Genomic DNA, 14369 nt, shown 5'->3' with positions numbered 1-14369 from the left:
TTATTACAAATTTGGAATTTAAAATAATATTTTTCGGCGGTCGAGTAAGCGAGCTGCTAGTATTCTCAGTCGTGAAGGCAAAATCATGTATGTGCACTGACTTGCTATTTTTCAAGTTTTAACTAGTCAGTGGAATCACCAATCAAAGTTTATCCGGGATGGAAGGGTCGAATCACCCGCCCTAATTTCCCCATACCTACGAAAAGTCGTGTGTTACCACTGGAATCAATCCCCCTACCTTCCAATCACCAACACGATAGCCTGCCAGAAAGCCTAATTTACCAACAGCCCTGTGCTTTTAATAAGATATTCATGCCGTTTTATCCCAAAATTAAAAGATACATGAATTATTAACCAAAATGTTAACAGTTCTGAAAACTCAACTTTGTTTGACTCCAGCCTTAAAACCACGGTACTGATCATGGATTCCCCAGGAGGTATGGGCCGTTGGTTAAACATTTAATGTTTTCACTGAGCTAGGGTCAGATATAAACACATTTGGACGCTGGAGGTTTAAGTGTCTGGGTATTTAACATTTATGCAAACGGCAAAACTTTACTATTATCACTATTATTACTATAACAAGCAGTGAGTTTAGAAACTGAGACTTTCCCAAAGCCAACAGTTTATTTTCTGCTTTGCAGCCATGTCAACGCGTTCATTGATCTCTTTTGGTTGCTACTTGGCCTAGTTGAAGAAGAGAAAATAGCCGTGGAAGATCCTGATTTTCACCTTACAGCTGTTTTTGGCAGACTGTTTTTTACAGTTTATGTGATCTGCATGGTGATTGTTGGTCTGAACATGTTGATCGCCATGATGAACAACTCCTTTGATAGAATCATGGTGAGAGTTAAAGTGCACTGTTTGTTCACAAAGTTTTACTTTCTGAAATTTGAAATCGTTCTTTGAACGTCAATTTTTGGTAGGGCTGTCCCGAAGTTGCTCGGCAACTTTTGAGCAACTTTTCGGATTTGGAGCAACTTTTAGTCCTTCGAGCAACTTTTCGGATTTTGAGCATTTTTTTTCTTTTTGAATAACTTTCTCGCCCTTTTAAGGCAATTTGTAACTAAAATTTGTCTAAAAACCACCCATTAAAGTTCTAATTTAAACTTTTATGTATGATTCGGCCATTTCTGCGTAAAACACAGTGAAAATACCGGTCCCCTGGGCTGCCTGTGGTAGCAGACGAAAGTGGTCAGCGGTTGAGAGAGACTCAGTCTTACAATATTGATGAGTCAGTGTCAACTCAGTGTAATATAATTATGTATTGATATCTATGTAAAGCGAAATTTATTAATTAAATCGTTATTTGAGTTGTAAATCAATCTCTTACACCCAAAAATAGAAAGCAACTTTTGAGAAACTTTTGGATTTTGGGGCAACTTTTGAGCAACTTTTAGAATTTTGGATCAACTTTTGAGCAACTTTTTTGGAAAATTGGAGCAACTTTTTGAGAAAATTGGAGCAACTTAGGACAGCCCTAATTTTCGGCGCATCCCAAAGACTGAATAGGCCATTTTACAGTTGTGTGCTTAGTGTCCTGGCCTTGGATTGGAAGTAAGGCTTTGGGGGTCCTTGTTTTGATACAAACTTCACTGCTTTTCATATGTAAATGCAAACAGGTTAGTATAAGAACAGCGTGACCTACACATTAAAAGCAATGCTTCCAATCCAAGGCCAGGTCACTAAGAACACAACTGTAAAATGGGTTATTAGTATTGACAAACAGACAAAAGGTAACTGGCATATGATAATGAGATATATCCCAAGGAAAAGCGGCTGGTACAGCAGAGGGAAGGAAGAAGCAGGGAGGGGGGTCCCACAGTACTACTTGCCTCATACTGCTCGACCTGCATGTTGGCGACTCAGCTTGAAACTGTGACACTGAATGTAGTCACAGACGCCGTTCACGCGTAAACCATACTTTATTTAAACAACTAGACGAAGCCAACGTGAAGCGACCGATGTGAAGTGATACCACAATTTCAATGCGGTACTGGAAAATAAATCAACAAACACAAACTAAAGATAAAATACGTTACAACAACTGAAAAAATAAACGAAGACCAAAGCGAAAAAACAAACGCAAAACTTAAAGACGAAAAACCACCGAACTACAACTCAACAAACGGAGCACTGAAGAAAAAATTACACGTCAAAGCGGTATATTCGATATACGAAAAAAAAAAAAATTAATAATAATAATAATAATAATAATAATAATAATAATAACAATAATAATAATAATAATAATAATAACATGTGAGAACAAAAATACCGAAGTGGTACTCATGATTATATTAAAAGCTAAAAAAAAAAAAAAAGGAAAACCCGAACAAAGAAAAATAGAAAACTCTTGGACGCCATTTTAATTTTGCTGAAGAAAGTTATAGTATTTTAACCGAAACGTGCTTTTACGATTCTAGTCAGTGACAACACATTTTTTTTAGCTTTTAGTAAGTAAGAACAAAAGTAAGCGAACAATAAAGTACTCATTGACCAAAAACCTGCACTGACATAAAGGCATGAACGGAAAAAAACTAGACGCCTAACAACGAAAACAGGAACAAAGATAAATAACAAATTCCTGGCGGTAGCATTGGAAACGTTTGCTATTTTTGTTTATAGGGAAATGCAGACATAGAGTGGAAGTTCTCAAGAGCTCAGATGTGGCTAGAGGCGATCGACAAAGGCCACACGATGCCGGTGCCATTGAATATTCCCTACTACATCTTGTATCTCATTGTAAAATGCTTTGGATATCGATTCTTAAAAAAGAAATGCCAGTGCTGTGGCAAGGTAAGAATTTGTTGTTTCAAACCCAGCAAAATATTTTATTGGTCACTAAATGCATGTTTTCATCGTAGAGTGTTTTTGCGCTAGTTCAAATAACCCTTCCTTAAATTCTATAACCTTTTAAAATTGTGTCTGATCGTTGAACTGTTAACTCTCATATATTGAGACTTCTCAGTGTGGTTGAACGGCGGATCATTATTTTCCTTACGTTTCCAATTTGCTCTCATTTACAGCTAGGGGACGAAGAAGAACAGGGGAACAAGAAAAACAGGGAGGCATTAAGGGTTTAAAAAAATTAAGACAATTTTCGCCTAGTAAAAGATCAAGCAACAACTGTACATACTTCCATTTTTGAATCAATTCAAGTTTTTCAAATTGTTCACTTGGATGGAAACCGTTCTTTCTAATTTTTTTCTCTAAATGAGTTTCTGCGTATCGGTGAACGTGTTGACAAAACCTCAGCATTACTTCCGTAGGCTTCTTATAGGAACTCTTAGGATATACGTTAAAAAAAAAAAAATACCCCGCTTTTAAACATTTGAAAATGCTCGAAACAAATGTGAGATCGATTTGTTCTCGTCTGCCAGTACATTGGTATTTACTGTTATACTTCACAGTTAGGGTGGTTGAATAAGATCAGAAATGCACGGAAAATGGAATTGGGAGGCGCCTTTGGAAGCTGACGTGCAATTACTATATCATCCTAAGTGTTGATAAAAGTGGCAAAGAAATGTTTTTCTTGTCCGTCTCTTTAGGGCGTTACCATTCCCAGTATAAAACATTTTAGATTAAGACAGAATTTTCTGACGGCAAAATGTATTTTATACAAATTCGTATTTTTGGATACAGTTCAACCGCAACCCTTAGAGCCCAAATTTGTATTGGCACCATTGTAACTAACGAGTCGCATACGTTTTATTTGATTTGCTTTTAGGGAGACAAGGAGGAGATAAAGAACGAGGTAGGTTTTCTTTGAACACTCTCCCTAAATGGAATTCAGAAACTGGAAATCGATTAGGGAAGTTGGGGTGTGGTAGGTCACGTGAGCTAAGATGTGATGACGTTTTATTATGCTGTAATGAATTGAAATATGTATTTAAAAAAAGAAAATGCTTAATTTAAACTGTAAAAAGATATTGAGATCCAAGTTTAATTTACCATCCATTTTGTTTATACTTCGAGTTTGAAACAATGGCAAATCTCAAAATTGGAGTGTTCACTATTAAGGTGGCCGAACACAGTTTGCACGCGCTTAACAGATTCTGTTAATGATGTTATTAAGCACGCGCCAGGGTTGTGGTAAGTAAATACTATCGATCCCTCGATTTTATACCAAATGTATCACAAAGGTACGTTTTGCTCTTAAAATAGCTCAGTTTCTCGTTAGTGAATCCTCCTTCATTTATCGCCGAACAAAAAAAGTGAGTTCACGAAGAGCTAAGCCTTTTTGTACGCTTTTCATCTTTGCCGAGAAAACCTAATTAAAAGCCACGCATGCGCATTTGAGCAAAAAACTGCTACTGGTTGTTTTAATGGCAATCTCGTTCCCAGAGCCCTCGTTACCCTTGTCCAGCGGAGCGGGAAACGAGAGACTCTGGGATAAAGCGTTTCCGGATAACAAGATCCTTGTTATGGGTTCAACTGCGCAGGCGTGAGCGTCTTGACAAAATGGCGACGAATGCAGAGAAAGTATTCCACGATGGAATTGAATTTTCTGTTACAAAATTAGGAAATCCTACCCTAGAATTGAAAAAGGAGCAGTACGATGAGATTGGGGCCATTTGTCCGGAGAAAAGGGATGTACCGGACTGTGTCGCCAACGGCTTTTGGCAAATCGCTCTGTTGCAAACTTGAAACATATTGAAAGTGAAGGTAAATAGAAAGACTCGATGGTCATCATTGCGTCGCTGTTAAATGCAATGATCCGGGATCAGTTGCAGAAGTTAAAAGGTTGTGTGTATGTCTGTGTTTCCAAAAAAGTATAGTGGAAGACGAAGGAGAGCAGAAGGTTACGGTCCCTAAAGATGTTAACAAATGTAGATTGCTGTTTGGTTATCCCGAGGTTTTTGTGGACAACAAAACCGTAGCGAAGATGTTAGGAATTTCAGAGGCGAGTGCGAGCGATAGTCATAGATGAGACTCATTTGGTTCTACAATGTTATTTATATATTTTATTTAAAAAATAAGAATGTTGTTTAGAATGTTGTTGAGTTATCATCTTTTATTTCATTAATCTGCATTAATCAATGTAGGCCTCAGAATAAAGTTATCATTTAATTCACATTTATTGATTATTCTGTATTCGATACATTCCATAAAAGTGGCCCTTTTCCACCCCTGGGGAAAAGGAATTAATCTAAGCTAATATAAACTCTATAAACAATCAATGGTGGCATTTGCTATATTATAGACAGTCCCTTGATGAGCAATCCGGCTTAGCCACTTTCATATTGCGTCCAGGATCTAGATGTTTGCTGTTAGTTCAAACTCTAGTCCTACTGAAAAAATACATTTGGTTTTGGATAGCAAATATAATCTGTCATTCAGGGTTTCCCTGTACAATGTTATTATGATGACCCGGATGTTAGAAAAACCGATAATTTAACATTTTGCAAGGGTTGTGTAATTTTTTATCTGCTTCAATAGACTGCCTTAACACCTGCATGGAACACCTCTTGAAATCACCACTGTTACTGGAAATTTTTTGTAGTATATCAGTCTCTTGGTTATGCTTAAACATTGTAACAAATCACCCTTGAGTAACCAATAGTGGGTGAGGTGCATGCCTGTGAATGAACTAAGTGAATTAACAAATACTTTTGTTTTCTGTTCTAAGATGCTCATTTAAGCCAGCTTAAGGGAAGATTGGGGTTCTGTCCAATTTGTTCCTGTAGTTCTATTCACCCAATTTAAGGCGCTACTTAAGACACACCTTTTTACTATGGCATTCGCTCCTGATTGATTTTTTGATTTTTCTTTTTTAAGTAGTTTTATATACATTTTTTTTTATTTTTTTATTTTATTTTTACATTTTATTATATATTTTTACTTTTAATCATAACTTATTATAATCGAAGTAATACTCCTATTGTTAAAATACATATTGTGCTTTTGTAATTATTGTAATGCACATTTGATCATCTTGTCATGGAAAATGCGCAATATAAGCGAATAAATTATTATTAAATTATTATTCCCTGCAGTAGCAGTTCTGGCCCTCACAGGAACTGCCACAAGAGCCACCAAGGGTGGTATAATAGATTCCCTTGGGCTCTCTGATCCAGTTATTGTTGAATCAAACCCAAACAGGGCAAACCTATATTATGCGTATCATGTTCGCCCCAATAGAGGAGATGGGAAACTTGAATCAATTTTACAACCCATTGTTGTTGAACTGAAAGCTAAAAAGAAATCAAATGCCACTTATCTTAATTTATGGGAATCTGGTAACTGGCGCTGAATGTTTCTTTTACTTCACCAACAGTATGGGTAATTAAAAAGATCAGTACTACCCTTCTACTGCACTGCCTTTAGCAAAAAAAAACAACAAAAAACCAGGCTTTTAAGCCAGTACCATGCACAGTACCCTGAGCATGAACAAAATTTCATTGTTGAAGAATTAGTGAAGGAAACATGTATCCACCGCATACTTTTTGTGACCATTGCATTTGACCTTAAGATCGACTGTAACAACATCAGACGAGTAATCCACATTGGAGTCCCCCACACAATGGAGGATTACTGCCAGGAAGGTAGGCCGGGCTGGAAGAGATGGTCTCTCAGCCAGGGCATATATCTTTTACAACCCCTACTGAACAATATCTCCAAATCAGAAAAAACATGTCTGATGAAATGAGGAACTTTGTGCAATAAAAACAGTGCAAAGGGAAAATGATTCTCAGCAATTTTGACCATGATGTCCTCAACAATCATGATCCTGCCCATGTGCTGTGATTTTCACAGTCGTCAGTGCACGTGTAATGACTGTGAGTTTGCACAAGCACTTGCAGACATAGTCGTTGACATTCCCCAGGAGCAACCAAGTGCCCTTCATCTTCTCCAGGATCAATCAGGTGAAGAGCTGAAGGAAACTATCTTTGATGCTGAGGTCAAGACCCAAATCAAAATGTACCTTATTCAATACGGAGTCAACCTACAACGACAACTATGTAGGAGTACTGTAGGTAGTGTGGGTCTTTCAAGTGGATTTTCTTTTTAATTGATTGATTTAGTCCTACAACACTTAACTAACACAATTAACTTCTGTTGAAAAGGTGCAAACCATCTTACCTGTCTATAGCCATGAGATTGCTACAGATATTTTCTGTATTATTCAGAAGAACACCTCTGGCAACCTTGAATAATTATGGTAGAAATGATTGACCATGAAATTCTAATTTTAAGGCCTGACCCTTAGGCTTATATTTGTAGGACTTTATTGTGCACAGCCAGAGGGTTTGGGGGGGGGGGGGGGGGGGGAGGGAGGGTTAAGATATGTAGCTATCTCTGACAGTCCTTGGTTGTGCTTGGCAGATTAAAAGAATGATATTGTGATATTTTTTGAGAGGGGGCTTGTAATTCAAATTTTATAGACAATTGTGAACTTGTCTGAGGATGTTTGGGTTCCATTTTAACATGCAATCTTCAGCAAAACCAGTGCAGACAAACATACATGAATGCATAGCACCTTTTGTTTAGCATGCACCCATTTCCCCACTTGTCAATGTTGACTTATGTTATAGTCTAAAACTGGAAATGATTAGAAACTAGTTTGATTTCTTTTTTTCTTTGTATTTTTTTTCAAATATTATCATAAAATGACATAAAGGAAAACAAAATACAAGAATTTTGAGCCATTTCATTCAGGTACCTCAAAGGAAACAATATAATTATTTTTATTAAACATTCAAAATAAGTATCATTATGTGGACAGTCCATCAGAATCCTTGTCTCAAACAACTATATAAACAGTGCATAGTTAGGTGCTGGGTACTCTGTACACATCACTGCTTCATACACTAGGAATGATAACAAATCTTGCATCCAAGCAAAGCTTGTACTGATAGAATTGAGCCTGTTAAACCAATTTTTGTGTATATCATGCATTGAGCAACATTTAACTATATATGAGCACTGACCACAAGGATAATATAATTATTCCGTTGCTGATCAAGCTCGGTCTTACTCAATTAGCTGAGAATCATCAAGTTGGCTGGTTGGAACTCTTTCAAATGTGACACACTGAGCGATCTAATGCATTTCAGAGTTGCAATGGTTGCAAAGAATTATGTTGGCCAGAATTCTGAAATCGAAGTTCTCAAATACAACCTTCGTCTCTTGGCCAGACTTTATTTATTTATTTATATATTATAATTCACAAAGGTTTCCCATCACTGTGAATGTGCATGTGAAAGATTAAAAATACAACAAAAAAGCGGTGCTATTATGTCACAAAAGAATAAATAAATAATAATAAATATACAAAATCAGCGGGAGAGACTACAATAGTTCGTCATAGCAGATGACTGATCTAATAAAAAAGAAGGTGGAATGTTCTATTCTTTTAAGGTTCTGGTAAAGAAGTTGTACTTGTAAGACGTTTGCGTTAATTATCGAGGACAGATTTAATTTTCATTCGGCCTGCTCAACGTGATCATCGCGTTTACCTGGTTTGGCTTCACGTTGCTCTGCTAGGGATGGACTTTCTGTTACCTTTTCCCCTGACCAAGCTTTCCTGGTCTGAACGCGACTGCAAATTGTTTTTGGCGGTTAAAACAACTTCTACAAATTCTCCGGAGAAAACGTCGCCGTCACAAAACTTAAGACCCATTACACTCTCTATAAGACTTAATAGATTCTCACTCTCTGCTTTGGCTACAAACAAATCAATCGGGTGGTTTGCGAGCCTGATCTTTTCCGCCATTTTGTTGTTTGTTCCCAGCCCCGTCAGAGCCGAATACGGTTACGCATGCTCAGATATTCAACCAATGAGAATGCGATCCGAAACGCTTTATCCCAGAGTCTCTCGTTTCCCGCTCCGCTGGACAAGGGTAACGAGGGCTCTGGGAACGAGATTGTTTTAATGGAAACAAACTGTTTTCTAAGGAACCGCTCATTAGAATTTCGTGAAATTTGACAAAACAGTAGTTTTCTGAAAGCGTAACTCGCCTACAAACAAAAACCAAAATCTAACAGAGGGTATCTTCAAAAAACATTTAAGTGCAAAACCAACATTTACAGGAGATCTCTCTGTTAAAATTACATGAAAGCAGCGTCACTATGTCAGTATTTTGTGATTGTTTCTGGATACAAAAAATGGAAAAAATCTAACGAGTGAGTTTTCTAAAAATTAAGGAAAACCGTTATTTGTGGAAGGTTAATAGCTTGCTGCGTTGCCATGGGAACAGCACCTTGCTCAACAAGAAGTATCAAAATTTATTCCTTCTTAGTTAATCTTGCACCATGCTAATTTCGGGTACTCAGATGTGCGTAGTTTTCAAATAATGCTTACTAACATCTGTATAACATCTCTATATTTTTCTCGCTTCGAATTGTCTAGACAAATTGTCACAACTTAAAATGTTGCCGTTAGAGTTTGACGCCATTCTAACTTTCAAAAAGCCGTTAAGTTAAAATGAAGTCCTAAGCAAATTAAATATATATATATGAGTATTTGTAATTTACATGCCAGTCAGGTTAAACGTTTCCATGTTTATCCAGGGAGACAGTAAGCAAAATCCCGAATATGGGTCAAACCAAAAGGATCTGGTATTTTACCGTCTGCAAACTTCTACTTGTCGCGGAAAGCTTAAAACTTATGGTCGGGAGGGAGGCCAGTGGCAAGATGGGCTACACCTAATTGGTTTCCTCTGTACACACCATATATGGTATGCTGTTGACTTTATTTTTGTCCTGTATAGAGACGACTGGAGACAATGAAAGATCTGGTTGTCAAATACCTAAAACATCACTATTTTGGGAAAGACGAGTTGGAGAACGACAGCCATGATGATGCAGCGGAGACTGGGGATGCCACCATCAAAAGAGGGAAAGCTCCAAGTAATATCCAGGACAACATTAACCTTCTGAGGAGACTGGTGGATCGACAGGTCAAAGAATTGTCTGAGCTGAATAAGAAACTTGACAGCATGACAAAGTGAGTAACCTACTGTCTATTTATTTGTACACAAATAAATGTACTGAAAATGGATGGCAAATGCTATTAGGTAAAACTTTGGCCATATTAAACTGAGTTATAGGCAGTTGATTTGATACGATAGGTTTGGAGAGGTTTTAAAGAGCTGTGTTGTTAGGGCATCTAGTGGGGAAGACATCATGACATGATGTATTCTCTTGTCGCAAGCTCATGTTAATCTTTTGGTGATTTTTGTCTTCTTAGAACGACTGTGGCAAGTTAAGGCAATTACTGGCATTGAAGGTGAGCTGCGTTTAAGGAATGTCAAGAAGCTCTCCAATCGCTGTACTCTTTTGGTTTTAAGCCAAAAAAGTTAGACTTTATTAAAGCATGCTCTTTTATTCAGATGAAGCAGAAGTACTTCTGTGTAGTGTACTTGATTTTCCCTTTAAGGTAATTAACGCGAGGATTAGTATATAAGCTGTCAGAGGCAGTAAAGAGTTCTTCGTAAGTTTAGTATCTCCTTTCCACCGAATGTTCCTTATAGTAAAAGTGATAATAAAATTTTCATACTTTTATGCTAAGGTTTTTTTCTTGACGGATATAAAAGTAGGAACTTGGGAGTCCCAGCTTAGGGCAAAATTTATCTCACTCAGAAACAAGAAACAGAAGAGTTGTTTGCATATAAGAGTTGTAGAGACTTGGAAAAAGGACTGAGGAAGGAACTTCGTTGAACTTTTAGTGTTGTTTAGAGTTTCTGTTAATAATGGGAAAATAACCTTGATTTTTTTAAAATAAATTGTTTCCTTGTCCTGTCATTTGAAGATTGGACAACAAAATCAGCTTTCAAGATCTAAAAAACAAACAAAAAACGAAACTAAACAACAACAAAAAAAAAAAACCCCGCTCACTGACTTGAAAAAGATTCCGCGAACGAATCAAGAGGTTGTAACGTTTACTTTTTTTACATCCTGAAAGCTAGTTTTGTTTTCAAATATATAAGGCATGATATCTTTGTGGGTTTTTACTTCTGAAAAATTACTTTACTTTTTAGCAGAGAGAGACATGATTCTGTGAAAATAAGTATTTTCCCGTAGAAATTAATCCACAAAAAGTTACCCCAGCTGTAAAATTAACCTACTATCATAATTTTAATTCAAACAATCTTTATACCGATGAGTCTCGCAAAAATCAGTGAAGGCAGTGACCTATTCTCATTTTAGTATTTTTACTGGTGTGGGTGAAAACTAGCTGTTTTTCTTGTCGATAACTAGTCTTCAATTGTTTACTTTGATCTTAATTTTAAACTTGCCAAATTTCAATCCTTAATTCTGAAGACAGAAATGCTCAGGGATGAAAACACGTTAAAAATTGCATAAAGAATAATAGTTGTTACTGTTCTTATCAAAATACAATAGAGTTCATCTTTCCGAATCGTTTAGCAGGACTAATTTACAGTCACGGATAACGTATGATTGTAAGGTATAAGTAATGTAATTTACTAGCTTTTACTTACCAATCATAACTTACAAGTCGTTTACAATTTACTATCATAAGCAGTTAACAAAGACAAATGTAAAAAGAATTACAGCAAATGACAATAAAACGTATAGCATGAGAGAATGACCTATTGCTTGAGCTACCCCTTAAAACTGGAACAACCCCATGGCGTTAACGTTATACCTTGAGGACTTGCTGAATTCATTTAGTGAGTTCTGAATCTTATAACACCATGGTAGAAAAATGAAAGCTAATCCATTTCTATTGAACAGACTAACTGATGTTTCGCAGTGAGATTTGTTATTTTGATTACGGCGAAAAAATTGCATGAAATACAGCGTTTGTTTGAAAACAAAAAAAGAAAAAAAAAACTGAAAACGTGACATTTGATTGGGAAAAATTTAAAAAGAATGAAATGCAGTGTTCGTTTAATTAAACCCCCCCCCCCCCCCCCCCGAATTTGGCAATATTCGAAATGTGAACAACATAACGAATTCGGGAAACTTGAGATACCATGTGTGTAAAAGATTCTTCGATAGATATCCGAGGTATTTAATTGTCCTTTTAACCTTAAACTCTCTAAGCCCTCGAGAAAGATTTAACGTCAAGTCATGAAAAGTTAAACTCCTGTTTACCCTGTTTTTGGCTTTGGCCTAGCTTGGGAATAACTAGACCCTCCAAATTAACGAAGAAAATCTGAGTTTAGGGTTCGCTTCTTTTGTCAGCCAATATTGTATGTTTGCGAGAGTTATTTGACATCGATTTTAATGGCGTTTTCCACAAATTGGCGGCTCAGTTTAATTACCGCAAAAAATCCACACTTCAACTTACCAGCAAAAGAATGCAACGTTAACCCATTCACCCCTATATCAAAGAACAAATTCTCCTATCTTGTCCCTATACTTTTCTTATAAAAATACTGGGGAGAAGTTATTTTTAAATTTCAAGAAAATTCACCTTGGGTGATCATATCCTTTATTCCTATGGCCTCAGGGGTTGAATAAGCAATATGATATTACAAGGAGAAATTTGATTCTGATCATTGTTAGGGCTTAAAGGGTTAAAGCATGTGAATTGTGAGGACAATCTCTAGCCGTGTTTCCAATCAGGAAAACATATGAGCGATCACGGTCAGTTATTGTCATAATAAAAACGTCAGGAATCTTTAACCATGTGGCCGGCTGTGACCAGGGCCCAGTTGCTCGAAACATGGTTAGCGCTAATCCGGGTTAAATACCATGACAACCTATAGGTTTTAATAGGTTTTAACCAATGGTTAGCGCTAACCATGCTTCGAGCAACTGAGCCCAGGGTGCCTATTTCTCAAACGCATGGCCCAACTGATTAACATGCATGTTCTTCTCAATGTTCTAGTCTATTTCATTTGGTTTTAGTTTCATGGGAGAACCTTATCATTGATGATCATTTTCTCAATTCTCGTGACCTAAATGCTTGTAATATCTGGAACTAACATTGTAAGCTAGGAAAAAGTAAATTGATCAGTTGGTCTTGGCACCCATCCATGAATAAAATCCCAGAAGACCTAACTAGCCTTGGATGCCTATTATTATCGGGATCTGCGTGAAGTAAAAACTGAGCATTCTTTCCTTATATTAGCTTACTCCAGCTGAAAGTGATACTCACCCACAGTACCCTTATCTAATCAAATAACCGCAGTTTTAATACAATTGTTCTATTAGCTTTGCACGGTTGCACTTCTATTCAAGTTATGCAGTTCATTTAGGTTATTTCTCAACTTCTTTGTTTGTCCGCGAATTTCCTTGAAATCTTCCTGTGTGCGCGCCAAGAACTCTCTAATCTCCTTCAAATCATCCTCGCATGTCACCAAGTGATTCTCAATAGCCTTCCTCTCCTCGTCAACTGTTTTCAAAAGTTTCTCCGGAAGCTTTCCGCCTTCAAATTTCTTTACAGCATCCATGAAATCTCGCGACCTAGTCCTGAGTAACGGTGCAGGTTTGGATGTAGAATTCTTTCGGACGGGTATGTTAGAGCTGTTTCTCGCGCTCATAATGGGGCTGCCTCTTGGACTTTCCCTAGGACTGGAGGCTTTAGGTGTTTGCGACAAAGGTAGCTTTCGAGACTGGGAGAAGAAACTCGTGACTTTGGCCACGCGTCAGTCAGTATAATCAGTCAAGTGTTTTGCAACAAACACTGCGTTTTGCTTCAATGACTTCTCCGTTATTAGCTTCTAGCGGTCTGTTCAATAAGTAAGAAGTGAATTGATCTGTTACTATATAGACACAAATAAATATTAAGAGATATGTAATTGAATTATTTCCACTGAGTATAGTTTTCGTCCCTTAGGAAGACCGCGAGAAGGCAAATCTCTATCAGTTTCAGTGCTTTTGTCGCTGTTGGTTATAAAGCCTTTGACAAACAAACTACTGTTTAAATTATTACTATTTGTTATACCCCAGCGTAATTATATCGAGTGATGACTTACCTTGCAATCAACTACACGCGATCGGGGTATTTGTCTTCCGCGAATACACTTCAAAATCTTCTAGAAACAAGAAACATTTGTTTTGTTCGGGTGTTAAGTAACTCCGGTTGATCACAAACTCGTTCAAGTGCAGACGGCATGCAAATGCGAGCAGTATCATTTGTTGTAGGCGACACACTTGATTGCTTATTGAATAAGGCACTAATTGGAAGACTGTTTGCATAACTTAAAGTAAGTTGGTGCGGACATGTCTTCACGCGCTAGCGTGAATAACGCGTGAAAACTAACCGGTAGCTTTCATCGTGCGACAAAGAAGCCTACTGACGACTACATGCATGAGATTGCCGTGGGACCGGCGAATTTAAACTGAAGAGGAAAGCGAAATGCTTCACCAGTTACTGTCATTGTGGAGCCTGAAAGAGGCTAGCCACAAACTCGGGGTAGCCACAAAGCAGTGTTGTAGCAGCGCTCAAC

General features: G+C 37.3%; 1 protein-coding gene across 2 annotated transcripts in view; it reads left to right on the top strand.

The window, feature by feature from the left end:
• The window catches only part of LOC146488356 (short transient receptor potential channel 6-like), a 19062-nt gene extending 7508 nt beyond the window's left edge, over window positions 1-11554 (top strand). The window contains exons 5-9 of one of the 2 annotated variants that reach the window (XM_085123862.1): window positions 645-843; window positions 2629-2799; window positions 3731-3757; window positions 9717-9952; window positions 10196-11554. In XM_085123862.1, coding sequence (XP_084979988.1) covers window positions 645-843; window positions 2629-2799; window positions 3731-3757; window positions 9717-9952; window positions 10196-10214 — 652 coding nt within the window. In that variant the 3' untranslated portion in view covers window positions 10215-11554. Of the gene's footprint in view, window positions 1-644; window positions 844-2628; window positions 2800-3029; window positions 5080-9716; window positions 9953-10195 lie in introns of those variants that run through there. The other variant, XM_085123868.1, reaches the window with a different exon arrangement.
• Window positions 11555-14369: the final 2815 nt, after the last annotated feature.

The sequence above is a fragment of the Pavona decussata genome, unplaced genomic scaffold (assembly GCF_977016875.1).
Source record: "Pavona decussata unplaced genomic scaffold, jaPavDecu1.1 SCAFFOLD_11, whole genome shotgun sequence".
NCBI classification, from domain to species: Eukaryota; Metazoa; Cnidaria; class Anthozoa; order Scleractinia; family Agariciidae; genus Pavona; species Pavona decussata.
Note: the sequence above shows the minus strand (reverse complement) of the source record. Positions and strands in the feature narration are given on the sequence as shown.